The 19263-nt window shown below is 39.3% G+C and overlaps 1 protein-coding gene across 1 annotated transcript; it reads left to right on the forward strand.

The window, feature by feature from the left end:
• Nucleotides 1–20: 20 nt before the first annotated feature.
• On the forward strand, nt 21–15712 carry scd (stearoyl-CoA desaturase (delta-9-desaturase)). Its single transcript, XM_055175610.2, has 6 exons — nt 21–321; nt 2192–2401; nt 2615–2745; nt 12934–13139; nt 13234–13466; nt 14222–15712. The coding sequence occupies exons 1-6, from the start codon at nt 96–98 to the stop codon at nt 14419–14421; spliced, it is 1206 nt and encodes a 401-aa protein (XP_055031585.2). The 5' UTR covers nt 21–95; the 3' UTR covers nt 14422–15712.
• Nucleotides 15713–19263: the final 3551 nt, after the last annotated feature.

Here is a 19263-nt window from a genome sequence, read left to right on the forward strand (position 1 = left end):
GGTTACGGTATAAATAAAGCAGAGAGCTCCGGTGAGGTTCGGTGAGATTCGGGATGCTGCGGGCGTGAACGCGAACATCAGACGAACATTAGCCAATGAGAGATCTGAACTACGGTGGCATCGAACTCTCGGACCAATCACAGCGCAGTATTTCAGCAGTTCAAGAGCGCATCAACAACATCGTTTTGCACGCAGTTACGAGTGCGTGCTCTTCAACACGTTTGGATCTCTCAAGAGTTGAACCGAAGCGCGATATTTCATCGCGTTTGAACGGCATCACCGATTCTCATCCATTCACCCACAGGTGTGAAGAAACAGCAGGTGAGTGATTTTATATTTGTCAAGCGCGTGGTGACGCGCACACTGATGGTGCTGCTGTGACATCTGAGTGCGTACATCTACACAGCAAGCAATATTGCGTTTAAAAGACGTCTAATAGCCGTATAAACACAGCGCGGAGGACTAGGCTAAAATAAGGCGAAATCTGGGCTGTCAATGAAAATGTTGCCTAAAAATAAATGAAATATAAAATGAATGAATAAAAGCAAACACATTGTCATCACCGTTGACTTTGTTACATGATATTCTACATCTTTCAAGTTATTTTGGCAAAAATTGTAAAACCAAATTCAAGTTTATTTTGGCTAGAAGTGTGTCACTCATAGTCGGACTATATGGGGTCACTCGAGACAATGAAATGATGGCTATTGCTTGCTTGCTGGGTAGGCTGGAAAAACTTTCCATGGGAATTAATAGGAATAAATTGGGAGTAATCCAGTTGCTTATAACAGGCAACTTAAATGTAGTTAAAAAATATCTTGCATCATAATTTTGTTTAAAACAAGAAGAATGAATGAAATTTCAGTTAAATTTCTACTCGGCTCATCCCTCACTAGTCACATGCACACAGCACATTGGTTACTGAAGGGACAATGAGGCCACACCCCCTGCATGTACTTGAATTCTTCCAGAACATGCACAGATCATTTCTTGCACACAAACAAGTGTCAAAATGTCCATCTTTGTTTCCATAAATAACATATTTTAACAGTTTAACTAGCAAATACCAAAATGTGTTACAGTAGTCAGATATCTAAATGTAAGGTAGCAGCACTAATATTATAACTAACTATAATAATGTTTATAATAGAAGTCGAATGATAGTGGATTTGGTTCGTACTTGCCATTAATCGACCAACAGTTTTTAAGATGAATACTGGATCAACTAATGCAAATGGATGGTAATAATCATGACATGAAGAAACATTTGGGTTGAATTTATCTGCATGTATTTTTGAGGTACTACTAATATTATTGGCCTTGACCACAAACTTAGTTCCTGCTGTTGTTTCTCTGCTAATGCAAATCTAGTCAGCAGAAAAAAAACATTTCATAATGATATGAAGCAATGGACGCAACTCAGAAAAACTATCGGCATGGATGTTTGATTGTTCCACCAATAAACACAATGGCAAAACCGATTAATCGGTCTACCTCTATTTTTTAATGCTTTTGTGTAGAGCCCGGGATACGCTACACGATTGTTGGCTGTCCTAGACGAAAGTTTGCCATAGTAGAACAATCATTTGATCATGACTCTTCATCGGTAGTACAGTGTCATACAGTGAGAGAGGTTCAAAGATGGACATTTTCCCGGTCTTGTGACTAAGGATAGCCTACGATAGTTTTCGGACAGTGTCAGAAATTCAGCATGATCAACGCACAGCGTGTTTGCTGCTATGACCTGAGTACCAGTATTTGTTTACCAGTAGCACATGTTGAGGACGTTGCGCTAGCGTGTGTCCCAGCCGTCACAACCTATGATGTCATCGTATAGTCTACATACTTGTCATACCCACGTGTAAAACGCTCTATCGCACAGTGTGAAAGTAAGAAGGATTTTATAAAATGGGAAAAATCCTGCAGTTTACTCAATGAAAGTTGCTTATGAGCAAACTAAATGTTTATTTATGTTTGTTTATGATATAATTTATATACATTTCCAGAAAATTCCTATTAAGTTTCCAATTTGGAATATTTCCAAAATTCCCCAGATTAAGTTCCCTTGGAAAGTGTCTGGCAATTTACCGGTAACGTTCTGCCTCTTTGCAACCCTATAAGTGCGTAACGTAACCTGATGATTGTGCTACAGAAATAACACGTGTTTGTGTCTCTTTGTGTTTGTTGTCAGTCATGTCAGATACAGATGTCCTTTCATCATCATCACCTCGAGTGGAGCGTGTGGAGGATGAGTTTGATCACTCATATAAGGAGAAATCGGGCCCGAAGCCTGCCAGGTCTATAGTGTGGAGAAACGTCATTCTCATGAGTTTACTGCACGCTGGAGCCGTGTACGGACTCTTCTTCATTCCATCTGCACGACCACTTACATTAGTCTGGGGTAAATATGAAACATTTCACTGTTTTTATCTTGACTTAAGGCAAACTGTGTCACAACTTTAAAGTTTTCATATAGTAAATGATAAAATGGACCTGCGTTGAAAGTCCCCAGAATATAGAAGTGCCTGTATGCTCTGACCCACACACCGCAGAGTAAACTGAGGATGATTTACCGCGGTCACATCCACTAATCCCGTGTGTTTGTTTTCTCCAGCGTTGTTGTGTTTTGTGTTGAGCGCTCTGGGCGTCACTGCCGGTGCACACAGACTCTGGAGTCACAGATCATACAAAGCAACTTTGCCTCTCCGGATCTTTCTGGCGACCTGCAACTCCATGGCCTTTCAGGTACACTGACCTCTCTAAATAAAGACCATTATCAAAACTATTAGATAACATCTTGATTTGTACTGAGAAACATTAAAGGGTCATGAAACCCTGCTGTTTCAGCTCCAGTATAACTCACTATAGTTTTGCACAATCCACGACTCCCCTACTGGCCTGAACACACGCAAAACCTCTTCTCATTGGATAAGAACGCGCAAGTTCATAAATAATAATGAGACGCGTTGTTCTATATGTTGACACGATATGGAGTTTAAACACGGAAGAGAAAAATATCACCAAGAGATCAAATAGCTCAACATTAACTAGGTTTTTCCTACTGTTAAAATTAACAGACGCTAACGTTGTCTTTTATGTTGTGCAACACAACTAACTATGTTAACATCTAAAAAATGTTGGTTAGTGTTTCATGAAGCTTCCAAGAGGAAAGTAAACTGTTAAATTCTGTTGAAGTTTGCAGGTACAGGCCATTAGATTAGGTTAGTCTCTCCAAACATTTTGTGGTAACATGATTGGTAAAGATGATCTATCCCAGGTGAAAGAAGTACACTTCACAGTGTAATTTAGTTGTGCTCTATTTTCACACGCTAATGTTGTATAAAAAATACTACTTTTTTAATAAAGATAATATTAAAAACATCTAAGTGTACTTATCTGTGCCATTTTGAGACACCATGAATATAAACTAAAATGTGTCGTTCTGTTCTTGCTGTCATGGTGAGCGTTGATTTCAATGTAATTGTACAATGTATGTATTTAATAAAACACCAAGAGACCAAACTCTCAATCTGTTAGCCTCGAGCAATCAACCAAAACAATCACACAAACATCAACTTGATCAAACACACAGTGTGTCAAACCAAATCCATCACACCATTGGTGTAGTGCAGAGATTCACAAACTTTTCATTTTGTGACCCACTTCATCTATAATGGGAACCACCAACATATTTTATTTTTATTTTGCATCTAAATAACTTCTAGTTTATTAAATCAAAATCTTTGAAGCCAAGCGACTTTTCACGAACCACCTCATCCAACTGTTTGTGACCCAAAAGTGGTCCTGACCTACAGTCGGAAAAGCCCTGATGAAGTGGACAAATGGTGCAGACCCACTTCTGGCAACTCAAGTTCGAATCCCAGCTCGAGGTCCTTTGCTGATTCTATACCCCTCTCTCCACCCTGTACTGTCCTGTTGTCTCCTTAATTACTGTCTATGAAACAAAGGCAAAAATGGCCCAAAAATAACTTCTTTTATTTAGGTATCACTAGTAGTGAACTTGAACCCATCTTTGTACGAAACCTTTGTATACATTTTTTAATACAGAGATGGTATGTTAAAAGCACATTTTAGTTCATATTCATGGTGTCTTAAAATAGTGTAACAGTGTTGTATCTGCGTTGTGTGTAATCAGGATGGACACCAATTCACGCTTGAAGACAGTATTTTATTCTGTTGATAACATATGAACAGTGTGATCAGATTCACATATCACCCTTGTGTGTTCGCAGCCATTCTCTCTCGTGGCTGGCGTGAATCTAAATTTTTATTAACATTTATATGAACACTTTTACAAATTGAGAAATATGTACCTGTTGATAACATATGAACAGTGTGATCAGATTCACATATCACCCTTGTGTGTTCTATAATAAAGTAAACAAACTTGATGTTACCACAAAGATGATGTATCATAAACACAATTCAAACATACATTTAAACACACATAAATTTACATCCATAAGATGGTTATGCAATTATATAGAACAGTATTTTATCACAGAGCACCCACTCACCGCAGCCATTCTCTCTCGTGGCTGGCGTGAATCTAAATGACCCTACCGGAACCAGTTCATTATATGGGTGGAGTTTACAGCGGAATTAAAGGGGCCACACATTAAAATGTGTAGCAAGTGGAAACATCTTTATTTACCCTGTTACACTCCCCCCTGCTGATTTCCACTTGCTTCCGCAAACAAGTCCATACCCCACAAAAAAATAACACTAGATCAACATCAGAGTGAAAACACTGATCACAGAATCAGGTACATAACCTCATAAACCATAAACAGTAATAGAAAGAGAAAGAAGAAGAAACAAAATTATATAGTGTTCAAAGTTTCATGAAATTGTCACTTGAATTCAGTGTAGACACTATTCCCCAAAAGAATTAAAGTGAAAAGAGGGTGGCCAATCCCCTAGGCACTCGTAGACAAACATGCCCATTACATGTTAGATAGACAATGACAATTCATACATTTGTACACACAAGTTACTCGGCAAAGAGACTACATTCCCGTCTCAAATCAATACATTACACTTCCTTAAAGCATCCAATAAAAATATAAACAATAATAGTAACATTAGCATTAGCCAATAGAACAAAATGTATACCACAGAAAAAAAACTAAATATTCATGTTTACCCCAGAACTTTTTGCTGGTTCATTAGCTCAATAAATCTAGTAACTGGTTTAAACAGCCTACCAGCTCTGGATCTCACACGACTTAATGAACGTTCAGGAGGAAAGTTATCAAAACTTATATTTGACACTGAATTATGTTCTGTAAGACGACCACCAACAGCCTTTGTGGCACTCAAGGAATCAGGAGCAGCTATTTCAACTTGCTCTGCAATGGATTCTGGTACACTCTTGTCCAAACCCTCAACATCATCAATGTTTGCATCATTCATACCATCAGAAGGTAGCTGTGACACCCACTCTTGTGTTCTGTAATTTGAAGCATCTTCAGGCACATCAGTAACCACAGAATCAACACTCTCAGAGTCACTCAGGTGGTTTTCAGTCGTATCTACTTCATCAGGAAGTGGAAGGAAGTTTACTGGCATTATAAGGTTACGATGTACAGTCTTCACAGCACCAGTCTGACTGTGCTGAATTCTGTAAGTATGACTGTCAGCATTAAGTCCAACAACAGTGTACACTGTATCCTCCCAAAGATCAGCAAGCTTCCGTTTCCCACGTGCTCCCTTGTTGGCAAGCAAAACTCTATCACCAACATCAATTGGTCCTCCCTTGACTCTCCTATTGTACAAGTCAGCATGCCGCTTAAGCTGTTTTGTGGCAGATGCATGTGCAATGTTCATTGCCTCCTTCATATCTCTCCGCAGAGCCTGGATGTAATTGTCATAGTTCACAACATCAGGACTATCCAGAACAGCTTCAAATATAAGGTCAATAGGCAGCCGTGGAATCCTTCCAAACATCAACAGGAAAGGGGCATACCCTGTGGTCTCATGGATGGTGCAATTATAAGCAAAAGTTAGAGATTTGAGTACTTGAGGCCATTTGTGCTTGGTCTTTGCTGGCAGAGAGCGTATCATATTGCCCAGTGTCCTGTTCATCCTCTCACATGCTCCGTTACCCATTGGATGATAGGGAGTCGTTCTCGATTTTTGGACTCCAGCGGCATTCAACATCTCAGCAATCAGGGCACTCTCAAAGTTGGCTCCTCTATCAGAGTGAATACGCCCTGGGAAGCCATAAACACAAAAGTAGTTATTCCACAGTTGATGCGCTACTGCTTTTGCGGATTGATTTGGACACAAAAAAACGTTAGCCATCTTTGTGAAGTGATCTGTGACAACAAGAACATCCAGGGACCGATTGGCAGAGTCCTCCGCTGACCAAAAGTCTATGCAGACTAGTTCAAGGGGCTCTGTTGTAATGATGTTCTCCAATGGTGCACGACCCTCTGGTTCTGGTGTCTTGCTGATCACACATCGACGACAGCACTTAACATACTCTATTACATCCTTCTCTAGGCCACACCAAAAGAACCTTTGCCGAGCAAGATATAGAGTCCGCTGCTGACCTTGATGTCCTGCTTGGTCATGAACACCTTTTAACACCACGGATCTCATTGCGTCAGGCACAACATACAGGTAGGTTTTCTTTTTGGTTACACCATTCTTTGAAACTCTGTACAACACACCATTCTTCATCAGAAGTTTTCCCCAGTGTTTCATGAATTTCAAGACAGTTGTTGGTTCAGTGATTTGTTCCCTCCTGTTAGGTCTCCGCCCTCTCTCAACAAAGCAAATGACTCTGCTCAAAACATTATTTTCCTGTTGTTTCTTAATCAGATACTCATGGGAGAGCATATCAATGTCTGGTGATTCTGATGGCATTATTGCTTGAGGGAGGTGAGGCAGTAGTAAGGTATGTGATTTGATGTTCTCATTGCTATGCCTACAAGAGTGCAGAACAGCTTCCACTTCCTGCTTTGACATAGTGCCAGGGATGGAGACTTTAACTGGATGGCAGGCATCAGCCAGTCCTCCAGTGTCAGGAGTACTGTCAAAGGGGTGAGTAGACCAGCGAAAGACATCTTGGATATGGTCTGTTTGCACAGCTTCAGCCTCTGCCAGCAATTTATTATAAGGAACTCTTGTCAGACGATGGAGTACACTAGGGTGTACAAAAGGCTCTCGGCTCAGAGCGTCAGCAACTACATTTTTTGGACCAGGCACGTACCTGATGTCAAACTGGTATGGCGCAAGTTTGGCAACCCATCTATGTTCACAAGCGTCCAATTTTGCTTTGGACAGAATATACGTTAATGGGTTGTTGTCTGTCCAGACAGTAAATTTCTGACCTCTGAGCCAATGATGGAATTTGTCACAGATAGCCCATTTCATGGCAAAAAACTCCAGTCTATGTGCAGGGTATCGTGACTGAGCATAATTAAGTGATTTGCTTGCGAAAGCAACCGGCCTAGCAACTGTTCCACCAGCAGGAAGCTGAGACAAGACTGCCCCGAGTCCTTTACTCGACGCATCCACTGACAGCAAGAACGGCTAATCAAAATTTGGTTGTGACAAAATGACATTTTCTAGCAAGGCTTGCTTCAGCTGTTTAAATGCTTGCCTACACTCCGAAGTCAAATCTGAAGAAGACAACTCCCTTTTTTATTTTCGACGCTTCCCCTTTCCACGTGGAGCCCTTGTTCCGGTAGTAAGACTGAACAATGGTTTGGCAATAGCCGAACACTCCTCAATAAACTGTTGGTAAAATACTACCATACCCAGAAAAGATCTTATTTTCTGCTGGCAGGGAATATTAGTGCCTTCAACCATCAGATCATCTTCAGTAACAGAAGCAATGGCTTGGACTTTCTCAGGATCAGTAGCAATGCCATCTGCACTGATGACGTGGCCTAAAAATTTTACAGAACTTCGTAAGAGATGACATTTCTTTGGAGCAAGCTTGAGATTATGAGCCTTCAAACGCCGAAACACAACTTCCAGACGCTCCAACGCCAGCTCTTCAGTGGGTGCAAACACCAGGACGTCATCCAGGTAACATAGTAGACTGTTGAAATTCTGATCTCCGAATATCGTCAACATCATTCGCATGAAAGTGGCCGGACTGTTACACAACCCCTGCGGTAAACGGTTATATTCGTATAACCCAAAAGGTGATGTAAACGCTGTGTACTTCCGGTCATCTTCATGGACTTCTACATTGTAATAGCCAGACGTGAGGTCCATAGTTGAAAAATAAGCATTTCCACCCAATGCAGCAAGGGCATCAGCTTGATGGGGGAGGGGATGCGCATCTTTGATTGTGCGAGCATTAATCCAACGAAAGTCTGTGCATATTCTCAAATCTCCTGACTTCTTCCAGACTAGGACAAGAGGTGATGCAAACTCACTACTAGATTTTCGTATGATCTCACGTTCTTCCATCTCGTTCAGAGCCTGCCGAAGTTTGTCATATTGATTTGGAGCAAGACGTCGATACGGCAAACGAAATGGCTTGTCATCACTCAGGCGAATGCGATGAACAAAGCCTGTTGCTTTTCCACAGTCCAACTTGTGTTTGGAAAAGATAGAATGGTACTGAGAGACAAGATGAACAAGTTTCACTTTACAGTCCTCAGACACATCGCAAGATTCCACATCCAAGTCAGCCAAGCCCAGATCACGTAAGACTGCTATGCCATCAGCAGAGTCGGTCGGTCCAGATTCGACTGGTAATCTTAGAGCATCTGTTACACTCGTTTCATCCTGTCTGTCAGTTAGAACATCAGCTGTTCTTTGAACATTTTGCTCCAAATCAAATGAGCAACCATCAGGTAAGTCAGAGGTGTCAAAATCCTGTAAAGCCATGCAAGGAAAAGCATCAGCAAGCGCAGAATTCCTTTTCAAAGTCACTGCTTTCTGAGAAGGATTTATAACTTTGAGTGGGACCCATCCATCTTTGCGTATCAAAGCTACTGTTTTTCCAACCAGCACTGATCTTGGCCTTGATTTTACTCTACTGGGCTCCAAAATGACAGCACTGCCAGCTGAGATATCATGAGTGTTTTGCAGTTTGCCCCAAACTAAGTTTTCAGTCATGGGCTCGAGTGTCACAGCCTTTTTGATTTTTACAGTTCCCACTAAGTCAGGGATAGTATCATTTCTCCACTTCTCCACATTGGCTAGTAGGTCAAGTAATTTATTTTGTTCAGTTTTATCATACTCAGGATCAGATACACTTATCAGGAACTCTGCAGAACTTCTTAGCTGATGAATCAAATGTTTCAAAAGGTTACTGCCAAGAATGAGATCATCACTCTGGCCATCAACTACCAGAGTCGGAACAGTGACGTGACAGCCGTACACGTCCAAATCCAGCTCACACACTCCTAAAGGGTTTGTCCTGGTACCTCCACATCCAACCAAGACAACATCTGTTGGGGCAAATGAAAGGTCTGACAACACACCAGCACTCAGCAATTGTGGTAAGAACTTGGAGCTCATGGTGCAAGACATTGACCCACTGTCGAGCATTGCTTTTGCCTCAACTTTTCCACCAACAATAACTGAAGTGTAGAAAAGATCCTCGTATGGCTTAAGTTTCTGTGTATTTTGCATAATAACTGTACATTCGGAACTATACTCTTCACACACACTCATATAGAGAGATTCCAGATCACAATCCAACAATGATGGGGGATCATCATTTGGCCTTACACTCACCCCCTCCACATGCAGGCCTATTCGTTTCCCGTACGTGGAAGAGCATCCAATTCAGGCATCCTATCAACAGCTGTGCAGGTTCTGGCTTTAGGACACTCCACACGTGAATGACCTGCTTTGTAACAAAGAAAACACAGATGATTTGCTCTGCAGTGAAAATGGGTGGTGTGGCCAACATCTCCACACACTTCACATGGTAGGGTAGGCCTCACTCTGCTTCTCTGTGACCTAAACGCATTACGCTCTCTACCGGACTGATTTCTTGATCGTTCTTGGTCCAAAACACGTTCTAGCATTGCTAAGATTCGTTCCATAGGTTCAACATGCTCATTAGTTGGAGTTTGGTATTGAGCAGACTCAGGTTTAACACTTGTCTTAACCTTTGTTTCTGTAGGCTGAACAGCAACTTCCTGTTTCAGAAGAGGAATGGCTGGGGGTGCTTTAGGCACAGAGCTACATCGCTTCTCTCTACGATACTCTTCCAAGCGTGCATGGACATCTGCTGCTGTCCACTCTTCCAATGGTATGCACTTGAAAATTAGTGAAAGCTCAGGATTCGGACAATGTCTGATAAACATTACAGTGAGTTCATGGGACAGATCATCAGTCTTTTTATTTTGTCTCTTTAAGCAGTCTTCGGCCATGTCCATGGCTCTATTTAGCCTCAGCCAATAATCAAAGAGGTCCTCACCAGCGTGCGGGAGAGTGCCATAAAAATCAGCTAATGGCATGCTAGAAAAAGCTGTGTCACTGAAGTGTTGCTTAAGCAAATCAAAAATAGGACTTGGACTTTTGGACAATTCAATAGAGGGGTTACTGCGCAAGCCCACCCTTACAACTTCCCGTGCCCGCCCCATAAGCCTACTCATGACTTCGTCAGCTTGTTCTTCGACTGGTGTCCCTGTTTTGCGTAAATATGACTGCACTATGGGTACCCACTCATGTATTGTGTATGGATCAGCCCGATCACCCCTGAAACAAACAGGTTCTTTGATTTCAGATTTTAGAACTCTGTTCAAGACAGATGAGTCTGCAGAACTACACATTTTAGACTCTAAACAGGAAGCAATGCTCTCCCCAATTGAACGTCCCATTCGTTCTGCCATCCCCACAATTAATTCCATTGAATCATCCCCTCTCAGATTTGGTTGTTTCAGTTCACCTTCACTAAACTGAGGTGGTGGAGGATTTGAATTAACATTTACATTTTCAATAGCCTCTAAGGCGGACATTGGAGTCGATGTGACAGGAGTATAATCAAATCTACCTCTCCCAACTGATGGCATGGGAGAAAACATGAAGATGCCTCTACCTCTACCAAAACTATTCTCAGACTCCATACTCAATGTTGACAATATCAATGAACAAAACAAATAAAAATATTATCCAAATGAGAAAGAAAGAGAAAAAGAATCTTTCCCCTTATGTAGATATATATGAAAATTTGAATCAGAACATCAGAAAAACACTCTCAGGAGAAAAAAATAGAAAAAAAAATAAATAAATCTGCAGTACTCAAAATGTTCAAAATGTATAGTCCAAAGTTCAATGAAAAGTATTTGTTCAGCTTTCAGTCTTCTCCACAATAAAGTTATTGTAGATTAATTAAACCCCAGTCATCAAAACATATATATATATTACATACTCTTTTTTTTGTGAAGGAAAAAAAAATACTTCAAAGTTCAGTTTTAAATGGCAATCGTTGTAAAATATATCATTGCTGCTTTCAAATGGATACCACAATACCAGAACTTTGCTCCTCTCAATGATGAAACATGTTCCTTTACTCCCCCTTGTGGGCAGAAACGGTATTGCGCTTAACAGCGCCGACGCGAAAACTCGTCACCCACGGCACAAACTCCTCTGGAAATCTCTGATCAGTCGTTTCAGCAGGATGCTTCCAGAGTCACGGTCACGGCACCATTGTAACAGTGTTGTATCTGCGTTGTGTGTAATCAGGATGGACACCAATTCACGCTTGAAGACAGTATTTGATTCTGTTGATAACATATGAACAGTGTGATCAGATTCACATATCACCCTTGTGTGTTCGCAGCCATTCTCTCTCGTGGCTGGCGTGAATCTAAATTTTTATTAACATTTATATGAACACTTTTACAAATTGAGAAATATGTACCTGTTGATAACATATGAACAGTGTGATCAGATTCACATATCACCCTTGTGTGTTCTATAATAAAGTAAACAAACTTGATGTTACCACAAAGATGATGTATCATAAACACAATTCAAACATACATTTAAACACACATAAATTTACATCCATAAGATGGTTATGCAATTATATAGAACAGTATTTTATCACAGAGCACCCACTCACCGCAGCCATTCTCTCTCGTGGCTGGCGTGAATCTAAATGACCCTACCGGAACCAGTTCATTATATGGGTGGAGTTTACAGCGGAATTAAAGGGGCCACACATTAAAATGTGTAGCAAGTGGAAACATCTTTATTTACCCTGTTACAATAGCACAAATAAATACACCTAAACACATAACATTTTAAGAATTTTTAGTATAGTAAGTACAAAATTAGTGCATGACAATAGAGCACTTTAAATACATGTAAACTCTTTTTTTTTTCACCTGGGATGTCTGTCTCTCCTTTCATATGAAATTTGTTTGACATTAATGTTTAGATTTTACAATGCTTGTATCCAAATCAACTTAGAGCACATGACAAGATGACAATTTTTTTCTCCTGGGGCACAAACTCATCCATTTGCACTGTGGTTAAAGGTGCAGTGTGTAGATTTTAGCGGCATCTAGCAGTGAGATTGTGAATTGCAACCAACGGCTCAGTCCGTCATTCAGCCAAACGCATAGAAAAGCTACGGTAGCCGGCAGAGGACAAACATGTTGTCATCTAAGACAAAATACGTTCATATAGTTCATTATGTAAAGTCTTGATAATATAGTTATGTAGATTATATTGCATTAAAAGTTACACACTGCACCTTTAACTCTACCCATTGAGCTGCATGAAGATTATTATATAAATAGATGATTTTCAGAAATTGTAGTTTTTCTTATTTTCTAGTAGTCTTTTATTTGATGAAATTTGATTTTAAAGTTCCATGGTGTCAATTATGGATGAAATGATCTGTTTGTGAAGCCATGGTCTTGGTGTTGCAAGCATCATGCTTGACCAGTTTATGTTTCATCTCATCTCCTGCTGTAGAACGACATTTACGAATGGGCTCGTGATCATCGCGTTCATCACAAATTCTCAGAGACTGATGCGGACCCTCACAATGCCGTCAGGGGCTTTTTCTTCTCTCACATCGGCTGGCTGTTGGTTCGAAAACATCCTGACGTCATTGAGAAGGGAAGAAAGCTGGAGCTCAGCGACCTGATGGCAGATAAAGTTGTGATGTTTCAGAGGAGGTGAGCATAACCAGCACGATACAGGACTGAGTCAACTGGTCTAAATGGACCTCTGTTATCTAAATCTACATGTGTTGATCTCTCTCTTTCTCAGGTACTACAAACCTGTGGTGCTGTTTATGTGTTTTATTTTCCCTACAATTGTACCGTGGTACCTGTGGGGTGAGTCGATGTCGGTGGCGTTTTACGTTCCTGCAATCCTCCGATACACGCTAGTGTTAAATGCCACGTGGCTGGTGAACAGCGCTGCACACATGTGGGGGAACCGACCGTACGACAGCAACATCAACCCCAGAGAGAACCGATTCGTCACCTTCAGTGCTATAGGTACGATTGATATACACGTGAGCTTACATTTACATTCATTCATTCATTCATTCAGGTGATGCTTTTATTTAAAGCGACTAACAAATAAGAAATGGCCTCTGAGCTTTATTCAAAATACAAAGAACTTTATTTCACAGTAATAAAAAACTAGTTAATGCTATATGCTAGTTAATGCTATATGCTAGTGTTTAGGCTGAAGTTCTACTATTAACGTTACAGTTACGTTTTGCAGGTCCTTACTGAAAAAAAAACACAAACTTATCACTCAGAAACATCCATTAACAATCTCCAAACAATTGATTATTTCTCAAAATCTGATATAGACTCAAACATAAGATCTGTTTACACACACACACACAGAGCTACTGAAGGAGAAACAGCCAATCAGAGCAGAGCTCAACATTATTATTCATGATCCTTTCAAATAAGGTAATAATAGACCATTTCATTATAAAGAAAAATCCTAGGGTTGTTAATGGACATGAAAAACTGATTCTGGATCATTTTTGCACTTAATAAAGACACAAACCAAACACACAATTTAACATATTATTTCAATGCATTCTTTGGCACCTTTAAGATTTACATGCATTTAAAACCCTAAAGTAAATGTCCACACGTTTCACAGCATTAGGAATTTGTAGATGGAAATATTGTCATGAAAGTATTTACACAATGCAAAAAAGTCTGTTTTCTTGCAAAATATAAAGTCATTTTAGGCTGCTCTTACAGTAGGTTTTTTTTTTTTTCCTCAGGTGAGGGCTACCATAATTACCACCACACATTTCCATACGACTACGCCACCAGCGAGTACGGCTGGAAGGTCAACCTGACCACCTGCTTCATTGACTTGATGTGTTTGTTGGGGTTGGCCAGTCACCGTAAGCGTGTGCCCAAAGAGCTGGTGCTCGCTCGGGCTCAGCGCACCGGAGACGGCAGTCACAGAAGCGGTTAAACGCCGACACTTTATCCTTAAAAACTGCCATCCCGAAGACAGAGGGACGTTCAGTCGGTCCTGTGATGGGATTTGACAGCGACGACGAATCCTCTGCCGGGTTCCTATTCCAATGTCGGATGCCAAATGTTTTTCCCAGTCTCTGTTCTCAGCTTCCTTTCGACCGCATTTCTAGATCTTTTTGTTGTTTCGAGCTCCGAGCCCCTGATGTTTCAGGACTCTTACAGACGGACGGCCCCCGGGTTTTTCTGTGCGTCTCAGTTGAAATCCTACCAAATTGAATAGTGCAATACTGGAGAAATTAAAGCAAGATAATTCAGATTTCCTCGATGCACCTTACTGTATTTGCTCTAAAGCAGAGCAAACGCTGCCCTTTTTTCAAAGTGTCCTAATATTTATTTATAATATTTGAAATCCGTGTGAATGAATCTCGAGCGATTGATGGTTGCGATGCACATCTGGATCACAGGCAGACATGAAATCTGCCTGTAATTCTCTTTGATATTAGGATGGGTTTGAATTTAATGTCAAACTGATAATTTATTTACTACCACAGTCATTTTAGGTGCTGAAGATCACTGTGAGTTCAGAAAGAGAAGTGCGTCTCTGTACTGTTCACGACAGATCCTGTAAGGATGTTGACTCTTCGGTGTTTAATACTGTAAAATGTATCGCTTGGTTTTGTGTTGTATTTGATTGTACAACAAAATTCTTAATTTTGAGCACTTACATCTTATATGTCTGAAACTTCAGCGCATGCTGAATGATCAGAAAACTCTTCTTTCTAATGCCGATAATAAAGACGGACGACGCGTCTGTCCAATAGATGGTTTACAGTATTGAGAATAGTATGGTGCGTTATGATGCCAAAACCGATTGTTTTGCATGCGTAGCCCGTAACAGCTGTTCACCTTTTGTGTTTCCTCAAACATCATGTATTTTTAAAGACATTGATCCTTTGCAGATTCATTTGACAGGTGCTGCTTGTATTTAAATAGTTTAGCATTTGAAATCTCTTTGGATTGTAATAGTTTAAAGCATTTGTAAATACAGAGCATTTGACTCGATATGACCCTGTTCCTCTCGCACTGATGTGTGATGGCCTTATTTTCACTTTGACACAGAGACGTTTGTGATATTTTTTCATGCTGTAGGAGGTTTGATGAATCTGATAACTGAAGCTTGTACTTCTTAAAACCAATGTGATGTTTCTGTTTGTGATAACAGCCTGTATTAGTAAATGGATCCTTGTTTCATAATTGAAAATAAAGTGACAAACAGAGCCTTTAAACTTTCTGCCACACGTCTGAGTTTATGACTACTAAAGTAAGCGTCTCATTTAAGAGGGGGTGTGTATCATCTGGATGTGTTTAAAGGTGTTGTAGAATGTAAAACTGTATTTATAGATGAATAATAAGTGTCCTGTACATGGTAATGACATATCACTAGCCTCAAACACCATTGTTTCCTCCTTCTTATGTAAACCTCATGCATGCAAACGACTGCTAGAAAACAGACCAATCTCAACATAACACCAACTGTTAAAATACATTGTTAAATTAAGTACAATGCTAAAAACGAAGTTGTGACCGCTGAGTTAGCGCTATATGCTACTTAATGCTACATGCTAACGTTTAGGTTGAAGTTCTACTATTGATGTTGAAATGTACGTTTTTCTGAAAAACCACAAACTTAGCACTCAGAAACCTCCATTAACAATCTCCAAACAATCGATTATTCCTCAAAATTTGATACAGACTGAAACATAAGATCTGTTTACACACACACACACACACACACAGAGCTACTGAAGGAGAAACAGCCAATCAGAGCAGAGCTCAACATTATTATTCATGACCCTTTCAAATAAGGTAATAATAGACCATTTCATTTTAAGGGTTGTAAATGGACATGTTAAACTGACTCTGGATCATTTTTGTACTTAATAAATCCACAAAGCTTCATCATAGAACAATTTAACAGATTATTAACGTGCATTCCTTGGCACCTTTGAAATAATTATTTTCAGTAGAAAATCGAAATACAAACCCACTGGGAATTTTACTGAACAAATTAAGAAATCAATAATAGTAAAACCAATAATCTATCAGATGTGACACATGACTGTACATTACAGTATTTTCTTACAGTAAGGTTAGAAGTGAACTTGTGTGCTAACTGCTAACAATCCTTAACTGCGGAAATTTATCCTGAATTTATGGTGAAATGGGGAACGCAGATATAAGATTTAAATGATAGAATCATAATATGAACTATAATAACACTGTCGGTTGGTCTTACCTCATACAATTTGGCAATGAACCGACTTTAGACCACTCACCAGCAGAGTGTTCTCAAGTATTACGTCGCACTCTCAAAAGGTCAAAAAAGTTCACGGCATCCCGGGAATTTCAACAGGAGATCAGCGTGAGCCAATCAGTAGCGCCGTATGACTCCCTTGGACCAATCAGAGAGCTGCTCTCAGCTGCAGAAACACACTCACTGTGTGCGGTTTCACATTTGCGTTTATGAAAGATTATATTTGTGTCTTCTGTCGCATCATTCACACAGCTATCATATTTGTGTCGCTAAATTATTCATAACAAAAGTAAAATGATATAAATGATGTTAGCTTTATTCTCACAAACACGCAACAGGTTATTAAACACACGTATGGATTTTCTACCTGAATCGTGATCTCATGCTAATGTGTCGTTTTTATATTATTTATTATATTCATTAAACGATATTCGAAGAAAAATTATGTAACTTTTTAAGATTATACTCTTTATGAGGACAAAATGTGCAATAATATTATATAGTCCATATTATACTACATTTTTTTTTATAATTTTCCTGTTTTCTTTTCTTTCTTCACGTAAAGCTGCTTTGAAACAACGCAACATTGTATAAAGATGCCGTATAAATAAATATGATTTAATTTTATATTCAATATTTTAATAAAATCCTGTTAAATTAAAAAAAATTATGTTTCATGTGAAAGAAGTGAACAGAGAATATCTCATTTTCGCCCTCTAGAGGATAAACTCATCCATAAAATGATTTATTCAGGAATGCATCTAATTTCACTAAGAACTGCATCTGTGTGTGAATATACATGAAAAGCTGATTTGTTTCTCATTTAAAAAAACTATACTGTACTGTACAGTGCCAGCAGGTGAAAACGAGGCATTAGAGGTAACATAGGGCCAGTTTCATTCTGACCTTTGACCTGATGGAAGATCATACAGAAGGTCAGGGGTCTGCATTTGTCTATTATTTCCTTGTTGGCAAGTGCTATTTACACTAGCCCCGCCCACCAATGTCTGGTTGGAACACTAGGGGTGGTTTCCCGGACAGAGATTAGCTTAAACCAGGACTAGGCCTTAGTTTAATTAGGAAATATAACTAGTTTTAACAAGCATGCCTTACCAAAAAAATTACTTGTTGTCCAGCAAAACAAAAGGACAGTGATGTATTTTTAGATATGTCAGTGCAAGATGTTTTCAGTTTGGACAGCTCTTACATTTATTTTCGTCTAGGAGTCTAATCCTTGTCCAGGAAACCGGCCCCTAAAGTTTAAAAAAGACTAAAGGCATAAATCAAAATGGCACAGTAGACTTTTGACCCGATGTCGCTGGTTTTGAATACACCTTTTGCCGTGACCTCGTCCTTTTCCTATTACATCACATCGCAAATGCATTATTACTATGAAAAAGTTAGAAAAGTGGAAATAAAGTGCCTCTAACAAGTGTTTATTAGGACTAAAATTATTGATTGTCAGTTTTTATTCACCCATTAATTAAAAATATTTAACCCAGGGCTGGGTAACTATAGGACAGAACACATTTCTGGGTTAAAATGACCCAAATAATGGGTTGTTTTAACCCAGAAATGTGTTCTGTCCTATAGTTACCTAGTTCGGGGTTAAAAACAATCCAATATTTTTTAGAGTGCAGTGTGTAATAGTCAGTTTCATCAGACGCACGTGTGCTGACGCGGTACACGTCTGGATCCGAACTTTACTTCCGGTTTCGTTTTTTTAATGGTCTGACTAGTTGCTAAACTGATCTCTTGAACAAATGCCTCGTCGAAAATAACAAATGTTTTGGTTTCCTAGGTAATCTATGTGTTGTTTATTTTGCTTGTTATATAAATAAAATCCGTTTAAAGAACTTTGTTGTTATTTATTCTAAGCGGAGTTTACCGGAAGTTACGTGCGGACCACGAGTGACAACAGCTTGTTTATGTTGTTAAAGCTGAAACCGTCTATAAATATAATCATTTACATACTTTGGTAATGATTGGATCCTGTTAATATACATAAATACTGAGGTGCAAGTAGTATCTGCCAATATAGATAGCATTTAATTACTATTTACACTTATTGCAAATGTAATATTTTGATTATTAAATAAAACTTTCACCTACTTTAAATAAATGCCCATATTGTCACTTACTGCCATTTGGTTAAGCACATCTTTAGTGACAATAATTACATGGGAATGAGAAGTCCCCTATTGTGATATTTAAAGAGACCTCACTTATAGAAAATATTTATATATTTTTACTTAATGTAAATAACATCAATTACTAAGAAAATGTTATTTTTACTTTAAGTAAATAGTAGCTATCGCTATTTGCCCTTCCACTGCCGTCAGGTCACAGGGGTCAGAATCTTCAAGTGTCTGTTTGCATACGGGGACATTTAGTCAACATGAACTCTAAACTGACTTGTATACAACACATTAATGTGTCTTAATGTGAACAATTTATCAGTGTAGATTAGCGATCAAATTTATATGTTTGTTTGATTTTTTAATAAAAAACAAAATGACTTGC

This window comes from Misgurnus anguillicaudatus, chromosome 4 (assembly GCF_027580225.2).
Source record: "Misgurnus anguillicaudatus chromosome 4, ASM2758022v2, whole genome shotgun sequence".
In the NCBI taxonomy this organism is placed as follows: Eukaryota; Metazoa; Chordata; class Actinopteri; order Cypriniformes; family Cobitidae; genus Misgurnus; species Misgurnus anguillicaudatus.

Bases quoted from the DNA above. Each gene is read 5' to 3' on its own strand.
- scd (XM_055175610.2), top strand. From the start codon at position 96: ATGAGAGATCTGAACTACGGTGGCATCGAACTCTCGGACCAATCACAG. The intron at 322-2,191 runs GTGAGTGATTTT...GTTTGTTGTCAG, and splicing joins CAGGTGTGAAGAAACAGCAG to TCATGTCAGATACAGATGTC. The intron at 13,140-13,233 runs GTGAGCATAACC...TCTCTTTCTCAG, and splicing joins GTTGTGATGTTTCAGAGGAG to GTACTACAAACCTGTGGTGC.